Source organism: Syngnathus floridae, chromosome 3 (genome assembly GCF_059516105.1).
Source record: "Syngnathus floridae isolate MCC-2025c chromosome 3, RoL_Sflo_1.0, whole genome shotgun sequence".
Taxonomy (NCBI): domain Eukaryota; kingdom Metazoa; phylum Chordata; class Actinopteri; order Syngnathiformes; family Syngnathidae; genus Syngnathus; species Syngnathus floridae.
Window position 1 is genome coordinate 13,639,072 of NC_142415.1, and position 22,840 is coordinate 13,661,911.

General features: G+C 43.8%; 1 protein-coding gene across 1 annotated transcript in view; it reads right to left on the minus strand.

The window, feature by feature from the left end:
* gse1b (Gse1 coiled-coil protein b) overlaps nucleotides 1-22,840 on the minus strand; it is a 121,957-nt gene that overhangs the window by 16,528 nt on the left and 82,589 nt on the right. The window contains exon 3 of the mRNA XM_088370988.1: nucleotides 2,757-2,954. Coding sequence (XP_088227114.1) covers nucleotides 2,757-2,954 — 198 coding nt within the window. The remainder of the gene's footprint in view (nucleotides 1-2,756; nucleotides 2,955-22,840) is intronic.

Genomic DNA, 22,840 nt, shown 5'->3' on the forward strand with positions numbered 1-22,840 from the left:
TAAATCATTTTTGGACTAGACTTCCCTTCAAAAAAGGAGTGCAAGCAATAGGTACTTGATTGAGTTTCATACGGCATTAAACATGAAAACGTTTATCTATTTTGGAAAACACACCCTCCTAAGTACTTTGGATCTATAAAATCAATATAAAAAATCAATTTTAAAAAGAGAGGAAGTGAGGCAGAGCATGGAGGCTGAGGCTGTTTGATTTATGTGGGGCTTCTTTCTAGATCGTGTCCTCTATTATAAGCCTCCACTCTGCCGGGCTGCTCCCTCACTTGACCGCTCAAGCAAAGCCACACATGCGCACACATATTTACGACAAACAACAGACCAAGCTGATGTCATAGGCTGAAGTCTGTTCCTTCATCCATTGATCTCATCTAATAAAAAAAAAAGATTCGGTCGGGGATGCTGTGCCAAGGAGGGAAAAGATGACAAATGAAAATACAGAGGAAAATGGGGCATTCTCACTTCTGCTGACTCGACACGCTGTACATGAGCGCTTAAAGGCAGCAACTGATGAGGGGTGCGCAAAAAATCCGGTTATCTTATATGGAGGAGGCTGGGTGGTGGTGCAGTGTCAAACGAAGCTTGTTTGTGAGTGTGTCGGCGCCAGTCACAGCCTGGAGGCTTTTGCCTTGAAGATACATGCACAGCACAGCCAGGCAGCACAAGCTTCAGGCAGGTTCCAGATGGAGAGGTCACAGACACACTGCCTCACTGTCCCAGCATGCTCCGAGAAACAAGGAGGGCCTCCGGACGCGAGCGCACAAACATGCATGCATCTTGCACACAATCTGACTAAGAGCTCAGGTTTTCACAAATCTGCTAATTACTTTCAAATCTTTCTTGTCTTGCCAATGTACTTCACTATCTTATCCACCTTTGTTCTCTCGTTCTCTCTGTAGTCACTTTATTTCCAAGCAGGATACAACAGTTGGTAGGAAGCCAGTGATGAAATTCTGATGATGTGTCTACAAGCGTGCGAGAGGAAACAACTGTGAGGATTAAACCCAGATCTGCCTAATTAATCACGTATCAGCGGGCTGGGCTTTTTGAGGCAGCATGTTATCACCGCTTTGTGTGTGTGTGTGTGTGTGTGTGTGTGTGTGTGTGTGTGTGTGTGTGTGTGTGTGTGCGCGCGCGTGTGTTTTGTGCCACTCTAAAGCTCATTATCCATCACCTCCCCTCTTCAGCACAGCACTCGGAACACCCAACTATTCATTATACTTGCAACAGACAAGTGAAAATTTGTGTTTGCACTTGTGCATATGAACAGCGATAGAGCTCGAATACTTAAACGAGTAGCTGCCGGCGGTGATTGCGCCAAGCAAAGTCCTCCAGGCCATGGGACGATGAGTCATGCTATCCCATATACAATATGCTGCGCAACTCATCTAACCATGACGTGAGAGATTGAGTCAGATGGCAAAGACAACTATTGCATGAGTGGTGGTGGTGTTGCCTATAAATACAGGCTTGACGTGGCTGCAGTTCTATGGGTGTCGTGCCTCTACCCACCCCAGAGGTCATAGCTAAGCGGAGTTGCCCCAGATGCCCCAACGGCTGACGCACATGCTCATCACATCCTAGACCAGCCAGACAGCACAGTCAGCAAGGCCCCCAAAATAGCAAACTGGCGTTTAATAAAAAAAGGTGCCTGGGATTTATCAGCAATTATCTGGTGGCCTTTTGTACAACAAAGACAAAGAACAGAACCTCTTTGACTTGGCATTCACATATTCCAATTTTGCAGCAGGATGGGGAAGATATTAAAAAGCAAAACAGAGCGATAAGAAGAAAAATATCAGAAGGTGTGCTGCAGACCAAAAAAAAAAAAAAAAGGCAGCAAGAATGGCTTCTGCAAGGGAATTTTTCTTAAGGAGGGAGACAGAAGTAGAAAGTAATAGAGCGTGCATACAGGGCTGAGGGCGTGAAGCGAGATGAAGGGGAGAAAGATCACGAGGGAGGTGATGAGAGCCGCGTTCTCGCGCTATCTGCACTTAATAAATCATCTGCCGGGGAGCAAAGTGTCTGGGGATAGCCAGGATGCTGATTTAAGAGCCAGCGCAAGGGTGGACAACAGTGTGAGCTGCATCTCTACAAAAGGTAGATATGAGCGAACACAAACATATACAGCCCTCTATAAACGCCAGATAGGAAGCAAGAACGTCACCAAGTGGTCACACTGCAAAGTAAATTGGAATGGGCTGTGGTTAGTAATAAGTTTGGGACAAAATAATAATTTCACAATTTATTGTAGCATAATTGTAATCTCTCATGGCATAGTTTCACTACATAGATAGATTTGCTGCAATTAAATATTAAGTCTTATTTTTTTTAATCTATTTTAAGTACATTATTTCCAATATTTCTTCTTTGAGAATGTGGTGTTTTGTGACAATTAATCCAATTTCACAAATGTTGTGCCTAATTGAGATGTGAATATCTGTTCTCTTCTCTTGTATTTTGGTGGCAAACCGAAAAGATTTCGGTCTACAGCAAAAATAAAAGAATTAGCTCGTTAACAGAAACATATTTGGACACACAGGGAGTGTGTTAAGTGGATGAGCGACAGTGTTTCCTCGTCATCGCAGGTTTTTAAGGGTCATCAATCAAGCCAATCCCTTGCCTGCAAATAATAATATTGCACTCAGCTGCACAAACAGCCCATGTAAAGGATCTCAAACAAAATACGGCAACAACAAAACTGTCGTGATGGATGCTCTGATTTGATGGCGTGGCGACTTTACCTCGTGGTTCTTCTGCCTGTTTTGCCAGTTTTCGGAGGGCTGCAGCGAATCCAGAGTGAGCCGACTGGGCAGCTGGGCTTCCATTGGCTACGATGGAGCCGTTAAGAGGTGACGGGGTGAGAGGGCTGACCGTCGCCGTTGTACGGGTTGCCGTGGAGATCATTCCTAGGGATGGTGACTTTGGCTCATGGCTCATGCCTGCAAACAAACAGAAAAGATTTCAATATCCAAAGAATTTATGAAAAACTTGCCGAGAACACTAGGAGTGAAATTTAACCATTCACAGGTTCTCACATTAGCAAAAATTAGATATACAGTTGAACGACGACTTTACAAATGAGCAAGACAAAATGGATGGGGAAAAAAAAAGAACACAAAAAGCCGCTTGAGTCTGGAGCTGAGTTTCTGCGACAGCTGCAGCGGAGGGGAATTGGTGGTGTGAGGGGCAGCGGGCCATTCATTGTATAGCTTAAGGTCAAAGGTCGGAGGTTACGAGGGCAGGTCGACCTTCTACAGCCAAGAACTAAAAGTCTGGCTGTATGTCTGCTTGAGGTCAAAGTTGAGATAATACACAACGTCAGAGCTGCATGTGCGCCAACACAATCAAAGCGACTGTGTTAACTGTGCATGTTATCACAGTTCACGCATTTATGAGACTTCCTCCAATAGCACAACAGAAAATGCTGATTTCTCATGTAGGATAGTTGGAAGGGAAGAACGAGTGGGAGGCGGTTCCTTTCCTTCCTGCGCTCGTGTGTGTGTGTGTGTGTGTGTGTGTGAGTGCGTGTGTGTGTGTGTGTGTGTGTTTGTTGAAAGGTGACACCGCGTTGACAGCCTCTCAGTCAGTGGAATCCCTAAATGCCAGAAGGGCGTGTGATAGACTTACATGCTCCAACAACACACCCACCCACACGCACGCATGCACACACACGAAGGGCAGTTCATACTACTGTACTTATAAAGCTAGCCCAAAAAATGACCCACTGACATGGAAAAATATATATATCAATAACTCAATTGTACAAAGGGGATTTATATCAGATGTATTACTCTGGAGGCTGAGCGGGCTATAAATAGATTGCGTCCCCTCCGGAGCCGAGCAGCACGGCACCCTGCATGTGTCTAGCACATACACACACTCAGCAGTGGATTCATAGATGAGGGAGAGCGAGCGAGAGAGACTAACATTCCCAACAGCTCACAGATAGTCCTGGCTGTAACCCCCCAGTTACCCGGTGCACTCCATATGAACCCAGTACACAATTAATAATGGAGTCAACAATGACTACTGGCTGAACAATACACACTGCGCCTTTGGGAGAGTGGCAAAGCAGCAATCACACAGACTGCCCTGCCCGGTAATACTACTTAGTGAAGCCCCTTTCTGGCAGAGAAATTCCATAAAGGCGGGAGAAGTCAGCAAAGAGTGTAAACGGAAGGCTGACTGAGCATTTAGTAAAAGCACGTAAATAGATGCGATCAAGACAGAAGGCTGGGGGGGGGCACACATCAAGCCACATGGTGAAAGGAGACAGACGAGCATAAAGCTTGACAAACAAACACAGAGCCACACATCCGGAGGTCTGGCCCCGGTTCCTGTCTCCCCCCCGCCCCCCAAACAGACTGTGTGGTTGTAGCTCCTTACTGCACAAAGGAGTGGAAGCGCCTGGATCCCCCATGTCTGCATCTTCACATTCAGCCCGCACCAGCGCGCACCGGCGGCCACGGAGAGGACGCGCACCATCTTCCTGCTCGCCTTTGTTGCTCCCTCGCGTCTATCTATCTCCTCTCGCCTGCCTGCCTGCCTGCCTGCCTGTCCGCCTGCTCTCCCTCCCCGCCTGCTTTCCCGTCTCTGGCGCTGCCTCTCACAAAGACCGTTTGGAGCTTATCTAACAAAGCAACACACCACACGCGCTGCCTATCTCTCCCCTCCGTGTTCTCGCTCTCTCCCTCTGAGTGAGAAAACAGAAATTCTTAGCCTAGCAGCTGCTGCGATGTCACATGACCCCATCCCCCCCTGCCGCCACCCCACACCACCCACCCATAAACCTCCCTCCTTCACACTCTCCCTCCTCCACCCCTCTCAACCTATAATTCCTTAACCATTTGTAGATACCAGACACAGGCATGCATGGCTTGCCAAGGCGAGCTGGGGGAGGGGGAGAGAGGGAAGATGCTCAGCCGTTCGCCACGCCTGACCCCTTTGGCGTGTGTGCCTGAGCTCAATAAATGTGTGTGTGCACAAATTGATGCAATTGGAAACACTAAGGTTTGGTAAATTCCCCTTCTCTCTGGGAAGGAAAGACAAGCTGCAGCTTGTGACGAGCCCTCGAGCACCGAGGAACCACGGTGTTAGGAACATTGCCCACAATGAGCTCAGCTCAATTTACTTTATAGCCATACTTTGTCTGTCATAGCTATTTTGACATTTGCAACAATGGAAAACAGACAAAATAGAGGAACTTCCCCACATCAAACTGTCAAAGGTGTATTTACGTGAGACCAGGGTGAGACTAGTGGAGTGTATTGGCTAACTACAAGCATGGCTTCTGTCCTATCTGTGCTGCTCTCACTGCAGGGGTGCAAATGGGTCATATTTTAGTGGCTTCCTGCTGCCACTTCTCCTCTTTTCTCAGAAGAGCGAGGGAGCAGGCAGACCGGGGAGATGACAGAGAAAAGGGATTACCTTTGGGGCACAGCTTCACGCTCACAAGCACGGAGCCAAAGGCCACCTTTTGACAAAGCACTGTTCTGTTCTTCAGGACATGCTCTTGCTCTATCCCCCCATCATAACACACCTCGGCTTGTTCTTATCACAAGGCAACCGCCATCAGAGATCGACGACAGATTGAGTCCGGTGCGGCCAAAATTGTATAACGAAAGCAAAATCATTTCAGTGTGACACCATGGACAAAAATGATAAAAATCACTTTGACTCAGTCTCCTCTGCTTCAAGAGTTTTGTTTAACAAGAGAACAGTCCGTGAGAAAAAAAAAACATTTACACCGGAGGCGATTATGGTACTCAGACGATGATGACTAACAGCAGTGAGCCAGACTCCCAAGTCGGTAATACTGTACAAGACAAGTGGCGGCTCTAGAACCAAACAATCCAGTAGATGGCGTCATCACCCAGTTAACTGGTAAACCAGCACAGGTCCCAGGCCTAGTCTTTTAAATCGAAAGACGTGCAAGACAAGACAAAAGGGCAGCAACTGATCTAACTGATAGTACTCTCTCGCTTGTAACCATAAGGAGAGGTGAAGAAACAATATGTTCTGGCAAAGGCAAGAAAGTTCAACAGTTGCACTGGCAAGTTGTTAAAAGGAATCTGTTATACGCACTGAGCTTCCTGGTGCTGTTTCGCCCTTGGGGAAAATACAACAAAAGGTCTGAAAAATGGAATGTAGACTGCAGCAAACCACAAACACACACAAACACACACAGACAGTCAGAACAGATTGACTGTTAAATGGCATACAGTAAACACACACACTTAACACCCAACAGAGTAAAGCTGATCACTAACCCCACATCAACAAATAAACACACAGGTTTCACAGTTTTAGTGGTTTGATTTCGGATCTCTCTCTCTCCCTCTTTCTCTCTTTTCTCTCTCTCTTTCCCTCTTCTCTCTCATTCCATCTCCCTCAGCCACACACACAAAATAAATCCTTGTGGCTCCCGTGTGCCCCGGCCAGTGGAGAGATAATGCAGTGGCAGCTTTGGCGAGTGGTTAATCTTTAACCAGGAAGGGATTTGCCTAAGCTTGTTAAAACTAGCAGTAGCAGCCCATTGGACTGATCCACCTACCAGCTCGTCTCCGTCAAGTTGAACAAAGCAGGCTTGGAGACGATCGGCTATAACAACTCCAGAACCATTGATCGTCAATTCAAGAGAAAGAAGATGCCTTTTTTTTTTTTTTTTTAAACAAGCTGGTCACACTTTGATTTTAGCATCCTCCTCATGCTGGTCAGAGAACTGTGGTTGTAATTCACTGACATGCTACATTTGGTGAGGAAGTTAGCTAAATGCATATTCAAATCCAACTCCGGGAGATTTAACAATCCTACTATTTGTTGACGTTTCCCACTGTACAGTACTAGCAGAACAAATACACTAAGTGCACTGTACTGGTTCTTCCAGAAACCTGCTTGAGGGGTTTGACTATCAGCAACTTACAGTTTGCAAATGAGCTTTAACGACATGAGTAGAATGCTAATAACACACTGACTTTTAATGCATTTAGTGTATGTGTTTATTGTGCGTGTGTGTGTGTGTGTGTGTGTGTATGCCTGCATGTGTGCGTGCATGTGTGTGTATGTATGCGTGTGATGCCAGTGTTCATTTTGAGATGAGAAAAACATTTTTATGATAGAATCTGATAGCAATTATATACATATATAAAAAAAAGGGGTCACCGGGAAGAAAGACAAATTCCATTTGAGGGCCAGTTCAACTCCTTGTCATGGTGAAATTAGCCAGTGTTAAGTAGCTCAGCTGCTCATACGGGAGGGATTTTGGAGTTAGTGTGATGAGAACATGTCATCCGCTATGGCTGACAGTCTTGTTAGCTGTGCTGACAAGGCTGTCCATGGGGGTGGGCATGTCAAAGCCCTCTTACTATAAAAGCCATGGAGAAACACAAGTGATATAGTTCACCTAATCTAGCAGTAGCATGTATAAAGGCCACGGCCGTCTGAATTGCACAAAGCACTTAAAAGGTTACAAGTAGGTGATGCATGTTCGTTCGTTCGTTCGTTCGTTCGTTCGTTCGTTCGTTCACTCACTCACTCACTCACTCACTCACTCACTCACTCACTCACTCACTCACTCACTCACTCACTCACTCACTCACTCACTCACTCACTCACTCACTCACTCACTCACTCACTCACTCACTCACTCACTCACTCACTCACAGCCCAGTCCAACACAGCCCAACACAGCCCAGCCCAGCCCAGCCCAACACAGCCCAGCACAGCATCGCACAGCAGGATAAACCTGCTCCAGTGGTTGGTTCCAGGTTTGTTTGACTTCAAAGCCAGATATGTCAGGGCAATCTACCCTTGAGCGTGAAAGAACGGATGCGCCTGTTTGTGTGTTTGCAAACATGCACACACCTACAAGCGTATATTTGAGCGTGTGCACGCCACCTCATTTGCCTTGTGGCACAAGCCAAGAAATCATATCAAGGAAATCCTGCAATAGTAGCTTTGTGGCTACCGAGCTGAAGCGCGAGAAGGAAGACAAAGAGTCGGGGTGAGAAAAAAAAGGAAGGGAGGAGTGAAGAATCCGGAAGGCAGCCGGCCAGCATTGCCTGCGTGAGGGCTGTCATTATACAGCAGGCCTCCATTATGCAGCTACAGCGAAGAACAGAGTACATTTCCCTCTGACCTCACTGTCTTTATTACGAGCGTGCGCACACACAAACCTACCCACATACACACACAGCGCAAAGGCAATACACACAAAGCTTTACAGTAAGTGTGTGTGCACCTACTCCTTCTCTTGCACTACTTCTAGCCACGCTACACACAACCAGAGGCATCACCTCAACCCGCGTAGCAGTAGCTTGCAACTAAAACACAAATTTCAAAAGACGAATTGGCAGCGCTTCCCTCTCGTCTCCCTCCTCTCCCTTTATTCGGAGAAACGTGCATCCACAGAGAGTCTGTGACTTGAGGGGAAGCACGAGCTCGGATGATTTTCTCTCCTCCTCTCTACGTCCGCGACAGCGCCATTTCCTCTGTCTGTTAATTACATGCTGGCCATGGTGGAGGTCGCTGTGTGTGTGCGTGTGTGTGATGTGTGTGTGCGTGCGTGCGTTTGTCTGCTTGCATATCATCTGAGGAGTATATGGCTGTGTTCTTGGAGACACCAGCGTGGGCGCGTGACAGCACAGTCTGGTCACGCTTGACAACGCTGCTTAGGGTGCAAACACACATATGCAGAGTAGATGCATGCACGCGCGCGTGTACACACACACACAAAAACACACACACACACACACACTAAAGCCTTCTGTCTTCTCTGGCTCACAGGGTCCATGCCCCAGGAGTCAAACTGCTATCTATGTGGCTGCGCTCTCTCAGCAGCTTCTTGCTGAAGGGGAGACTCAGCCCCCGCTGCTCCCCTAATGAGGGGGCCAGCTTCAGCACCAGCCCAGCTGATTGGCTGAGAGGAGGCAGGGAGTCCACTTTTGACTCAACCTTCCTCGCCATCGTCATCGTCGCCTCGCTAACCTTGCCTCCGAAGCAACTGCAGCAATGAGCCAGGGGAAGGTGGCAGCGCGGCAAGACATGAAAGATGTCATGCATAAGAGCTCCAAAGCGCCAACGAAAGCAAACAAGTAAACAGAAGCACTCCTACGTCATTCTTTAAGCACCTGTGATGCTCTTCAACTTTAAGCACTACAAACAGCTGCAAGATGCACTTGCCACGACACCCAAATTCCACTTTATTTAGAGTTTTTTTTTTTTAAATATATTTTCCATTTCTACATCCACATATTCAGAATAAGCCTGGGAGATATGAAAAAATCACAATTATTTTGTTTGATATTGAAATCAAAATTATTAAAACAAATGATTTATTATTCAATACTAAGTACTTATTCAACTACCAAAATGAATCAAGTTACAACTACCATCAGAGCCTCATGCTCATTCATACAGCTCATAAATTCCCCTTGTCAGTAATTTCTTGCAAAAGTAAAAGTGTGAAAAAAGCACAGCAAATATTTGACAGTAAATACATTTCTATTGAACCATATCTTGCTTTTTTTCAATAATATGACTTTCATGTATAGATATAAAATTGCATCATTGAGAAATGGAATAAAGGGCCAGTCTTCAGCTTAAATATGAAGAGAGGTCCTGGTAAATACAGCTCTACCTGCGCAAACAAAAGCCAGATAACACAAGTAGGCAACACGGAAAACACAGAGAGCTCTGTGCAAGAGTTGAGCAAAACACACAATATGACAATCAGCTGATGGCGATGATGTCAGAAGAAGGGGTGTGTGTGTACGTGTTTAAGTGTGTGTTTCAAGTGACAAACAGAGACGCTATGTTGAAGCGAGATAGAGGCAGACACAGATAGAGGGGAAGGAGTGATGATGGTGTGATAACAGCAGAAAAGGCCTTTGCTAAAGAATAGCCTGTAGTGCAATGTTGGGTAACACCGACGGAAACAAACAAGACTGACAGACAAGACACAAACACACACAAATGGAAAATGCAGAGCACACTCACATTAATTATGGTGAATGAGAAAGAGGCGAGGACAAGTAGTCAAGCACGGTCAGTGCTGAGTGTGTATGATTCCCTTATCTGGTGTGCTCATGTTGCCTGCCCTGTTTGTTTAGCCACTGCTTATCAGCCTCGACGACAACGGCAGCGGCAGATGCCGGCTAACACAAAACGAAAATGCAATATCTACAGGTATCTAAGGGTTTGCTGTTGTGAATGGGGCAAGAGTCACTCAAGCAAATGAAAATGATTCCATGCGCCTGTTCCCTTCATATGATTTGATGACAGTGAGTCAAACTCGTTTTGAGAATGTTTGAAGTGGTGAGGAAATGTAGTCTATAATTAAGTGCAACTATGCAAATGTAGAAATTCAGAAATGAAGTTAACTAAAGTGTACAGAAGAACGATACATGTTACTTTATAGAATTACTTGGAATAGTTGGAGCTAAATAAATGTTTGAGCACAAATACATTCCATCACTTGCCAGGCATTTTATAGCAATACCGTGTGTGACAAGCAAATTAAAGTGACACTTCAAACTGAGTTGTAAGCTTGTATGAGCCACGCCTTACCCACATAGGGATGTGTGAGTTTGGTTAGGTGGGGTGACACAAGGACACATCACAGTGTGACTGAGCACTCAGCGATACATGTAATCAGAAACCAGAAAAACAATGAAAACAAGGCAGCACGCCGTCAAGAACAAAAAAGCACAACAGGAACAGGTTCAGTGTTTTACTTTACTTTTTGGTGGGCAATTCGGATGTGCCTCATTCCTGAGGGTGCTGAAATGTAAATGTCTGTGAGCATGTCAATACCAGAAATCATGCTTATACAAAGGTTCATGGGGGACAGCAATAAAGCGGATCTTGCTATTATTTCTGTGTCCAAACTATTTCACTTGTCTTTTTAAATAACTGCAATGTGACTTGATTGTTCAAATATCCTAACTAACCTAACATTTTTAACACCCCTAAATCTGTAATACAAAACCCAGCATACCTCTAAAATGCCCCAAAATCCCAGACAGAGAAATACAGAGAGGCCAAAAAAAAAGTGGCAACACGAGAGCGAGAGAGAAAAAAAGTTGTGTGCTGGCCAAGTAAAACCTTCATTTCCTGAACATCCTATAGCGGTTTCTCCACCATCACACAAGCAGACCACATAGCAACCCTACCCTAACACGCGATGAGAGTCGTTAGCATGCACCACTGCGTGCATACCATCTCAGGATATTGCGTTGTAATGCAAGTCAAATCTAAGCCTTTTCCAGTCAAATATTCTCTATTGAGGAACTATGCAAACTCATGCAAAAGTCCGCTCTCCCTCTACAGTCAGTGCTATTCAAAGCAATCAATGAATGCTGCTGATAAGGAAATGCAAAGCGGGTCACCTTTAACTCCATGGCTTCTTGTGTAAACAGTACAGGGAGCTGCTTGGGACTGTGCTAATCACTCTCCAAACAGCGCCAGGTGCCTTCACCGCAGACGAACTGTCACCGACACTCTCCTGAACACAGCTGCCGTCTTGCCGCCAGACGCTTACCGCATTGCAAGCTAGCGCTAGGCCACAAACTGCACAAAAAAAACATCTCAACCATGATTACCGAGGAAAGCGCTCAACGACTTCTCTTCAAAAACGTCAATTCTGATCCAACTTTTCATACATCATCTTACAGTCTCGTTCTGTGCTCAACTATCAGACGTTCTTTTCAAGTCTGTTACAAGGGAGGATAAATCTTCGACAAGTCACTGAACTCCGTTATGTTTCCTTCTGTCAATCGATGCATTTAAATGCACTAAATAAGTAACTATTGAAACCATCGTCAGTGTCATGATTCATGAGGGCCATTTGAGCGCCCCTTTCCCACATTAGCAGTCCCTCGCTTCCATACCAACGTGTGCCGAAAAACATTACTTGTAAAAGCTCATCTTTGCTTTTCAGTTTAGTGACAGTTCAGGTGACAGACAAAAATTTCTTCCATTTGGGCTTATTCAATCAGTGTTTCCATCAGTAAAACAGGAATTCATCATTGACGGACTGACTGACCTTTCATCAGTACTTGCAGACTGGTCATATCCTGTCTAATGGGCTTTATATGTAATGGATGGTAACTTTCGTCACATTAGTCAAACCTCACTCTTCAGAATCTTTAAAAGAGAGTGCCCGTTGCTAAGTTAGCAGCCCGGTCTTTTAGCACAACACTCAGCACGCTCGACTCTCAATGGGTTGTTGTGATGGTGCACGACCAAAGCCTCAGTGTGGCTGGACGATCCAGGATCACCATTGTTACGAGAGCATCTGATTGGAAACCAAACTCTTCTGCCATGTAGACACAATAAACTGATGAAATATTGGAGCTCACACATTGATGCTGAATGGGTGGTTTTGAACCAATAAGGTAATAAATCCCAGGGTACATGAAGTCTGCATATGAGCAGGCGCATTGCCAGGATGAATCAACCACAAGTGTTCCTGACACAATTCCCGCCTCTTCTCACAGACTAAACGCAAACGGATGATCTCTGTAGACATGCTGGTTGATGGTCTGAACCCAAGTGAATGGGGGAAAACCTGTAGTGGGTTTGAAATAATGTCTTTTGCGACCCCAGTCCCGGAAGATTTCTAACACACCTTTCAGGGGTGTAGAACTAATTTTGTTCGCGGGCCGCATTGTAATCATAGCTCCTTTCGGAGTGCCATTATGACTGTCAACCCAAATAAACGTATGAGCACCTCATATTATATACAGTAAAAGCTACAAAAGAAACTGACAAATAACTCCTTTTCATATCAGATGAGTAAAAACTGGTCTAATATTAAAAAAAAAAGATATTAAAAGTGAAGACATTTTGCAATTCTAGTAATGACACACGAATTTGATGCACAATTTGTCTTCGCGGGCCACATAAAATGATGTGGCGGGCCGTATCTGGCCCCCGGGACTTGAGTTTGACACCTGTGCCTTATATTTATAATTTCATGGATGAAAACAACAACAACAAGTTTTGCGCATTTTAAGTGAAGCAAACGCAGTGCATTTGTACCTTCTTTAGTGGCCAACTGAACTTGCTGGATGGGGGGGCGTGTGTTTGAGCGTTTGTGCGTGTGCGCGAGAGGGCGATGAGTGGCATGTGCGCGCCTCGAGCAGCAGCTGTTGAGCGTGCCCGCGCCTCAAGTGAAGTGAAGGCGCGCGCGTGGGAAGTGATTCAACACGGTTCACCTGCCACGCGCACACATACGTGCGTGCGTAAAACACAAGTCAACAAACAGGGTCACATCCTTCACTCCAGGGCACCAAATGGCCGCGCGCGCGCTGCATGCGTCAACAGACGCGAGACAGTACAGGGGTTTATTTAAAAGAACCTCGGCATAAGCGTGCGTTGCGGAAAACCTAGTGTACAGTTTATAATTCAGATGAAGTGTCAGTAAAGCAAGCCTCGGGCTTGTGTTTTGCATGATAATCACAACAGCGCGACAGAAACTTGAAGTTAATTTAGGTGGGTGTGCTTGCAGGGGGTTCAAGCCTTCAGGCTAATCTGCTTTTTATAAGGCAATTGTCTGGGACCCAAATAGCACAAGCGCAAAACGCTTCATCGCTGCTACTGTACCTCCGCTTTTGCTTCCCCTTCCGCACTTCTATGCTTGAACAGCGACTGAAGGCGGCGAAAAGACAGCCGCCGTTGGCTCGATATCCTCAAGGACTTCCTACACAAGCCCTCGTCGTATACTCGCTTAACACAAACAGCCCTCTCCCCATAATAAAAGCTTCCAAACACCACAAGATTTACACTCACCGCAAACAGCAAGAAAAGGCGAATGCAAGGCTTAATAAATTAATAACTTCCTGCAGTCATCGCTGGAGGGAACGCGGATAGATCCATCCGTCGAGCACTCCGACTTTTGTTGTCACACAGGAAGCTCCGGCGCGGAGCTGAGAGGAGAACCGAAGAGAAGGTGGCCGGCTGCAGCGAGCCGGGAGCCGGGAGGTGGGGCTTCCTCGCGGGTGGGGGCCGGACAGACTGACAGACAAGCCAGAGGGGGTGGGGGCATAAGCACCTGCTCCCCCTCCCCTCAGCCACGCCTCCAGTACCCGAAGGACTGACACCCCCCTTCACCTCTACCCTTCTCTGATGGAGTAAGGAGACCATCCTCAACCATTATCAATGGAGTCACTTAATCCAGCATCCAACTCAGTTCAGGGACCAATACAGAATCAACTCATACATTTATATATAGATATGCCTTATGATTCACTGCAATAGTATGAAACCTATGCCCAGGAGCCAGGTACGGCCCACAATATTACGTGTTGTGGCCACCAAGTGTCACCGTGTTACTTCATCTTTCCTCTTTTCATTTTGGCAGAAAATCTGGATGATTGATCAAGCCAATATACTTCATTAGAAACACATTGTGTCTTTTGGTAAATTAGTCGGTTTTATTTATATGATACTTGTCATAGAGGTGTCACAACGTACTTCAGAGATTTGAAATGTAGAATCACAACATTTGATATTTTTACAGTTATAATGACGGAAAAACCAAATCAAAACAATCAACACTAACTGTAATGACTGCCTAAACAGTTGCCTTGAATGATGCCATATACTTAGATACATGCATATACGATCATGATGATGATAATGATGATGATGAATATTATGCATGAGTACGTCGGGAGTCGTCGTGTCAATCACAAGGGCACAAAAATGAACTGAATAGACTTTAATCAAATTCGTTAATACCTCCATGAAAGTAAAAAAAAACTGTGACTATACTTATTAATTTATTGTAGGCATACTATAACTGTCGCCTTAACCAATAGAAAAATACATCCCTATTTTTCAAGAAAAATGTTGCCTTGAATGATGCCATATACTTAGATACATGCATATACGATCATGATGATGATAATGATGATGATGAATATTATGCATGATTACGTCGGGAGTCGTCGTGTCAATCACAAGGGCACAAAAATGAACTGAATAGACTTTAATCAAATTCGTTAATACCTCCATGAAAGTAAAAAAAAAACTGTGACTATACTTATTAATTTATTGTAGGCATACTATAACTGTCGCCTTAACCAATAGAAAAATACATCCCTATTTTTCAAGAAAAATGTTGCCTTGAATGATGCCATATACTTAGATACATGCATATACGATCATGATGATGATAATGATGATGATGAATATTATGCATGATTACGTCGGGAGTCGTCGTGTCAATCACAAGGGCACAAAAATGAACTGAATAGACTTTAATCAAATTTGTTAATACCTCCATGAAAGTAAAAAAAAACTGTGACTATACTTATTAATTTATTGTGGGCATACTATAACTGTCGCCTTAACCAATAGAAAAATACATCCCTATTTTTCAAGAAAAATGTTGCCTTGAATGATGCCATATACTTAGATACATGCATATACGATCATGATGATGATAATGATGATGATGATGAATATTATGCATGATTACGTCGGGAGTCGTCGTGTCAATCACAAGGGCACAAAAATGAACTGAATAGACTTTAATCAAATTCGTTAATACCTCCATGAAAGTAAAAAAAAAAACTGTGACTATACTTAATTTATTGTAGGCATACTATAACTGTCGCCTTAACCAATAGAAAAATACATCCCTATTTTTCAAGAAAAATGTTGCCTTGAATGATGCCATATACTTAGATACATGCATATACGATCATGATGATGATAATGATGATGATGAATATTATGCATGATTACGTCGGGAGTCGTCGTGTCAATCACAAGGGCACAAAAATGAACTGAATAGACTTTAATCAAATTCGTTAATACCTCCATGAAAGTAAAAAAAAACTGTGACTATACTTATTAATTTATTGTAGGCATACTATAACTGTCGCCTTAACCAATAGAAAAATACATCCCTATTTTTCAAGAAAAATGTTGGCCCGGATTGAAAGAAACTTGTGAAATTTAATTGTTATCTTTTGGAGCTTTAAAATCATTGAAGACACTGAGATAAGTGGAATGACTGGGGCCTATGTGAGATAAGAATTAATATGGAAATCACGTTTTTATTCAAAGTAAGCACAGGTGTAAGGAAAACAACCCTTTTGTTTTGTTAATTAATTACGGCGCATAATTAATTATGCTGCACATGACAATTCAATGAGCTCACAGAAAGAAAAAGAGGCAATTCAATAATTGTCCACAAGGGGACAGCCACTGACCAAGCGCACACAGTGAAGTCTCAGACGACAAGCCTCCTAAAATCAAGCAAGCCCTTACTGGTTCATCAATGGTTTTACTGTGGATTAGATAGCACCGGCTACACAGATTGCACAATCAAAGCCACTCTTGTAAGCGGTAAAGACAGAAGCCAAGGATGGATATTTGGATTAGATAGGCAATGGTTGAGAAGGAGGTAGGATGAGACATTCCTAATTGGATTGGATTAATTCACTCCTGCCACAACCTGCGCAACGACACCCTACTCAATGTCATAGTGCTGAAACTGAGAAGAACAAAAAGCTAGCATTCTTGCCACCACTGATCTTACCTAATGTTACTGCTTTGGATGTCACGACCTTACTCGGGAATGTGTGTATGAATGCACTTGTGCAGTGTGTGGTAATGACCGCGGGTGGTAATGACCGCGGGTCTTGTCTTTCATCCAAGTGCTAGTGTGTCCCTCACCTCTATTTGACCTACCCGCCAGTGAGAGGGAAACAGGTATGATACGGCATAGAGACCCACGTCTCTGATTTGCCTTGCGCGCCTGTGCACACGCTACCTACAGCTTTTCCGTTACTGATAGAGCTCCCGTCTGTTGATTTAGTCACATTGGCTTGTGTTCAAATGTCTTTTGTGGAATTTATTTTACACCCGCCTCCCATTTACCACCAATGAGCTTTTAGCATTGAGTCAATTTTGGTAATTAGTCTTCGCTGTTGGTGAGAGGTTACTCATTTACACTCTTGCTAGATTTATGTTTCTCTCACAAAACTGCACTCTTTCCAAAAGTATTCTTTTGAATCTCATTCGATTTTGCTGCTGTACCTAATTCTTGAGACATCTTCGTCCATCATTGTCTACTCTACTCTCTGTTATAGGCCCCTAATATGATTACTTGCTATCCACGCTGCTAACATTCCTCTTTATCTCTGTAGCCTTTACCCCCCTCCAACCCCCCCCCTGCCCTGACTCCCCTACCCCTCTCTCCCCCAGCAGCAGACCTGGCCTAAGGCATCGTTTGCGTAATTTAATAAAGGGACTTAAGCTTTTGAGAGGCTTTTGAAGGATCTGACTGCTGTTACATTCATTACAACCTATCAGCCACTGGAGACAGAGACAGCATGGAAGAGCCAGTGGAAGAGTGGAGGCTGAAAAAATGGTGTTAATTATTACATTTACACCCATTTATCCTTACTGAAAATAGTCACCCCCACCTCCGCACACACCCGGGGGGTGGTGGTTTGGGGGGGTCCTTCACCTCATTGAGCTGCCTCCCCACCTCCATTATGTGGATGACAAGTGGCAGCTCTTTGAGCCTTCACCACGGGGAGTCCGACTAAAGAAAAAAGGATATACAGTACTCTGGTGTGTGTAAAAAAAAAAAAAAGTCATGCTCATCACCACCTGTGGATGTTGAGCATGCAAGCATGCAGGCTTCTATTCTATATCAAAATCAGAGAGCAAGATTTTCAGACACTCCCATTGGGTGGGATGTGCACAACAATCACATCAATTACAAAAGGCTTTTTTTTTTTTTTAAGGATAATAATAACTTTAGCACTGCCATGGAGATATACTTGTAACCGCTTTTATTATTGTTGTTGTAGTTTGCTGTTGAATTGCACTGCATCTTTCTGAAAGATGTTTTTAATATCGTGGTTATATTATGAGATTATGAGAATACTGGTCTTTTCATTATGATTCAGCGCAGGTCCATATTATACTATAACCACCATAATAAACATTTTAATATTAATACATGGCATGCAGACACCGTCAATCTTAACAGTCATGTCTTTATCCAATAAAGGCAGAGTTCCCGATACAACCTGTTGCTTTTATGTTTTTATATGTAAATGTATATTTGCTCGGCTATGGCTGGGTGACTGGCAAGGCCACAGTGTGTGCTCCACACTCATCCATTGCAGCTAATAGAGGTAATTAACATGCTGATGAGAAGTCGAACCAACGGCAGGAGAGGAGCTAGGCAGAGTGACAGGTTAAGTAAGGACGTGACTATAGAATGGAAAGCCTTCTATTGATGTTTACCGCCGCAATGAAAGGCTGTCTTTTGGCTCCAGTGTACACGAATAAATATCAGGAATTTATTGGAGTCAAATGCCATAATCTGCCTTGAATCTACTTGACATCACCAGAAATATGCTTCTTCTCTGCCTTTTCCCACCTATGTAAATACATAAAGATGTAGGAACACATGGCGGAAGGTGAAAGAAAGCAGAGCAGGAAAATAAAAGGGAGCCCTGTAGATGGGGTGAGGCTAAAGGAAAGGAGTGGGGAGGAGATGTATGGATTAAACGTGTTTGGCTCTGTTCCCTCCTGTCTGCCCATGTGTGCGGGCGCAATAGGGGGAGTGTGCTGAGGCCTATTCACAGACATGGTGGTAATAGGCTGGGGGGAGCCAGGATGTGTCTGAGCCACTGACCTGCCCATTAGCTCTCTCCACTCCGTTAAGCCCTCACATCGATCACCCAGCCGCACGTCATTGATCTGGAAAAACAGGCACACGAGCACCGCACACCCTCCGCCTTTCAGTATTGTTGTGTGTGTGTGCATGTGTCTGTGTGTGTGAGTGCTTTCTTGCGTGCGTGCGTGTGAGAGAGCGATAGAAGATGAGCATACATCCATTGCTTTATGTCCATGGATGAGACCAACACTCGTGATTCCACATATAAAAAGCAGAGAGGGACGTTTAAATAATACATTGTTGTAGCATTTTCTAATTATTCAAATGTATCCCTCATTACAGCCTCATTGCTGTGACAAAATTAACAACGTGCACTCCTCTATTAGCTCTGTGGGTGGCGGCTAATTGTTAGCTGTCAGTGTGAATGTTCTGAGCTCAGCGGCAGCCTTTTGACCCTCCCGGTGTCTTGCCCGTGCGCACATAACAGCAATGATCACACACTTACAGACTGCTTGAGTTTAGACACTATGTTATTTTCAGTCAGATGCAGGAAATAAAGGGTGACGCAAACAGAAGGAGGGTACAGGTAAAGGAGGATTGATAGATGATGTGAGAGATGGGGAGAACCAGATGGAGAAGTGGATGCACGTCAGTCAACACAGCAGATGTGATTTCTTGCTTCTATTAAAGTCATCAGTTTCTCTCAGCTGTTGATATTTTTGCATATGCACCCCATTTAATAAGTGACTCTTAATATGTGAACAAAATATGTGAAGCGCGTCGGCATTCATAATGAAGAGCGGTTCAAGTAATGAAGCCATGCAATTTTACATATATTAATAAAATAGATGGGACTGATCCAAAAATTACACAAACCTTTTCATCAGGCAAAAAGATGACAATATCTAAACTAATTACTGTTCTAATTATGAATTAACAGCAAAGGAAAGTCTCTCTACACACTTCAAATTGAGCTGATGAGTGGGAGTTATGCAAATCAAAACAAAATCGTTTTGAAAATGGGACCTCCTCGTGTGCCCGCTCGACTGATCCTCGATGAAAATTACTAGCATGCAACCGTGCACGACCTCTCTATTTTGCCACGCTGCAACATAGCACGCGTGCGGGAAATATGCCGTAACAAGCAGACAGAGCGGAAAGGGTGTGCGTTGATGAGCCGGTGTGAGTTCAAGCCCATGCTAATAGGCTAATTGCATTGATTTCCATTTAGCGGCACCCTCTGATGTTATTTACAGCAGTTAACCGAATGAACAAGGCCTTCCTCAGCTCATTTTTTTTTCAAGCTGTGACATGCAACTAAACAATTATCTCCTACCCTCTATCCACACACACCCTTTCCACAACTGACAAACCACATGCATAATTTGTCCAATCATTACAGTCAAGCGTACACGTCTCCGATTGTTTCTAGTATCACACTCCCTCAACTTTTATCAGGCCTGTTGGCAGAGACTCTGAGGGTGTTTGAAGTGGCCATGATGAGCCAGCGCTACTCTTGCAAGTGGTGGTTGTGAAGGTGAAGGGTAGCTGCAACAATTGTCAAAGAAAGTCATCGCTTGTGAAAGACAATTTTTATTGTGTAATCTTAGTTTATATTTATAGCTGCATTTAGTCACAGCAAATATCAGGAAGAAGATTCATTTTACACACAGACTCACCACTGAACAGGATGGACAGAAATGGCACTGTATTTGGAAACAGATTTTATATATATAAAATTACCCACCTGAGCATACATTGTATAAGAAGTGGAGATTAAAATAATTAACTGGTTAAATTGAATTCATATTACAATCTTTTTATTTTTACCTGCACTCCTCATGTTTCACATCACAACAACAGACTATATTAGTGAAAGGGAGTGTGGTACTTAGCATGCAGGAGGCAGAATGTTGCATTAGTGCTACATTAATGTGGTGGTCACATCCAGAACACAGACACATTTCATCAGGACCTTCATCGCTCCTCTGTACGCATCAAGGAATCGACCAAGCATTACTATACAAAGTGTTTCAATACTTTTGTCCATATATGCTATACATTTGTGAAGCTCATTACCACATTATATATGACTCATTGCATTTTCATTGAAGCACTGTGTGGGTGATATTGTGGCTTGCTATTAACACTATAGAGTAGACGAATGTGCAAGTGTGCGTCACACCGAGTTTGAATGGAACATATGCCGTTGGAGTTCATTCAAAACACAGTGCTGTACATTGCTCACATATTTGAGGATTCTATTAAATTACATATTGTAAAACTTTAGGAAACTCCACTGGGGGATACAGAAGTGTCCTGAGATATAATTTACGTGACTCGCAAGTTTTAACAAATACAAAGCATCCATCAGCGGATTCTTTATAAATGACAAATATGACTGGAACTAAGAAAGTCACTAACAACAGTTGTGAAACTCTTTCATTCTTATGTACTATGGCCAAGTTGCACACAATAGAAGGAGCCATGAACCAACTGGCAAATTGTTGGATTTTTTGCATTCTATTTCCTGATGTTATTATTTTTATATATTTTAAAGTACGATAATGTATAGAGTTGTATTTACCTAATTAGAATGATACATTATAAACAGAGTCCAAGTAGGGTTTTTTGGGGGGCGGGGGGGAAATCGGTCTGCTCACTTAACCTTGCACATCTTTAATTTGTTTCATTGAATATTGGGGGTATGGAAACTGTAATTGAACAACATGTCACCCAAATGCAGCCATTCATTGAATCTGCTTGTGAAATACTGGAAGAATGCGGATGATGAAAAACTGCTGTGATTACCGACTGTGAGGTCATCAACTATTGTGCTCTAAAAAAAGATACGGGGAACTATGCTGTGACATCAATCATTCTGGCACAATAATGAGTGAAGGCTCTCACCCGATTAAGTTGCCAGCTTAGAGACGATACATGAGTAGCTAAGGGGCTTCTAACCTTGCAGTGCGCACACATTCATGAATCCTAGAGAGTACCCGTTGAGATGTGTATAGAAAAATGGTGGATTTCAAAGAAGAAACAAGAGAAACACAAAGATCTTCCATTCTCCGTGTTAGCTTCTCTTTGCCTCGAACTGCCAACTCATCCCTCCTTTTATAGCTTTGTCAGCCTCCCCCTAAAACACTTTCTTTGGACAGCTGAGGCATGATACATTAGGTGTTTGGTAACACTCTTTACATTCCAAAGCAACATAAGCTATGACTATGAACATTAGAAACACATTCCGAAGCCAAGAACACACTTCTCACTCCTCCGACACACTTTGCCTGCATGCAGATGGTGCATGTTCAAAGCCAGCAGGCCAGCACTGTGCATGTCAATAATGTGTGTGTGCATGCGTTCTTATCGGTGGCATGTGTGAATAGATGCTCAAGGTCTCACCTGGGGGGACGTGAAAATTAACACAAGCAAATTTTACTGCCTTCATTTTCATTTTGCTGGTAACAAGACCATCTGCTAACCATCCTGCTCTGCATGGGAAGCAGATTTAAAAAAAAAAGTAAGGCTGTGCGGCAATTACTGCCATAGTCCCTTACTGGTAGGCTCTCATTGTGCAACGCCGCAACACTCTTTGCTCCACAGTGAGGAGCAGCAATAACACCTCAAGGCTACGATGCCGCTGCCAGCCTTGAAAGCGCTCCGTATCCCCCTATCTTGCCCTCACTGGTGCTCATTATGCAAGGGGGGAGCCTGATCAGAGAAGTACAAGGCAGCCAAAAGACTTGCATCCTGAGTCAAGGCTAACACGGGAGGCACAGGAGCTGCCCTTTACACTTCACCTACACTACAGAGTCCTGGACAGCTGCCAAATGCCTGTGTCTTGCTCTAACTAACTAAGGACACAAATAATTGTTTTATTATTAATGACCTAGGTCCTGTATGTGTGGTATTTTTGTTTATAAGTTTTGTGACCACATTTGTTACTCAAAGCATTCTTTACTCAAAGCACCTTTGCCCATTGAAATGAATAGAAATGCCATTAATTTGTGCCAGTCTTTGTGCCACCTTGGCTACCGGGGGAATACGATACAGTCACACGAACACAAATGAAGAAGACTTTCACAACTAAATGACTCAGTAAGCTGCAAAAATACTCATATGAGTTGTTTTTTTTGCAGAGGATAAAGAATATATGTGAGTATTGTA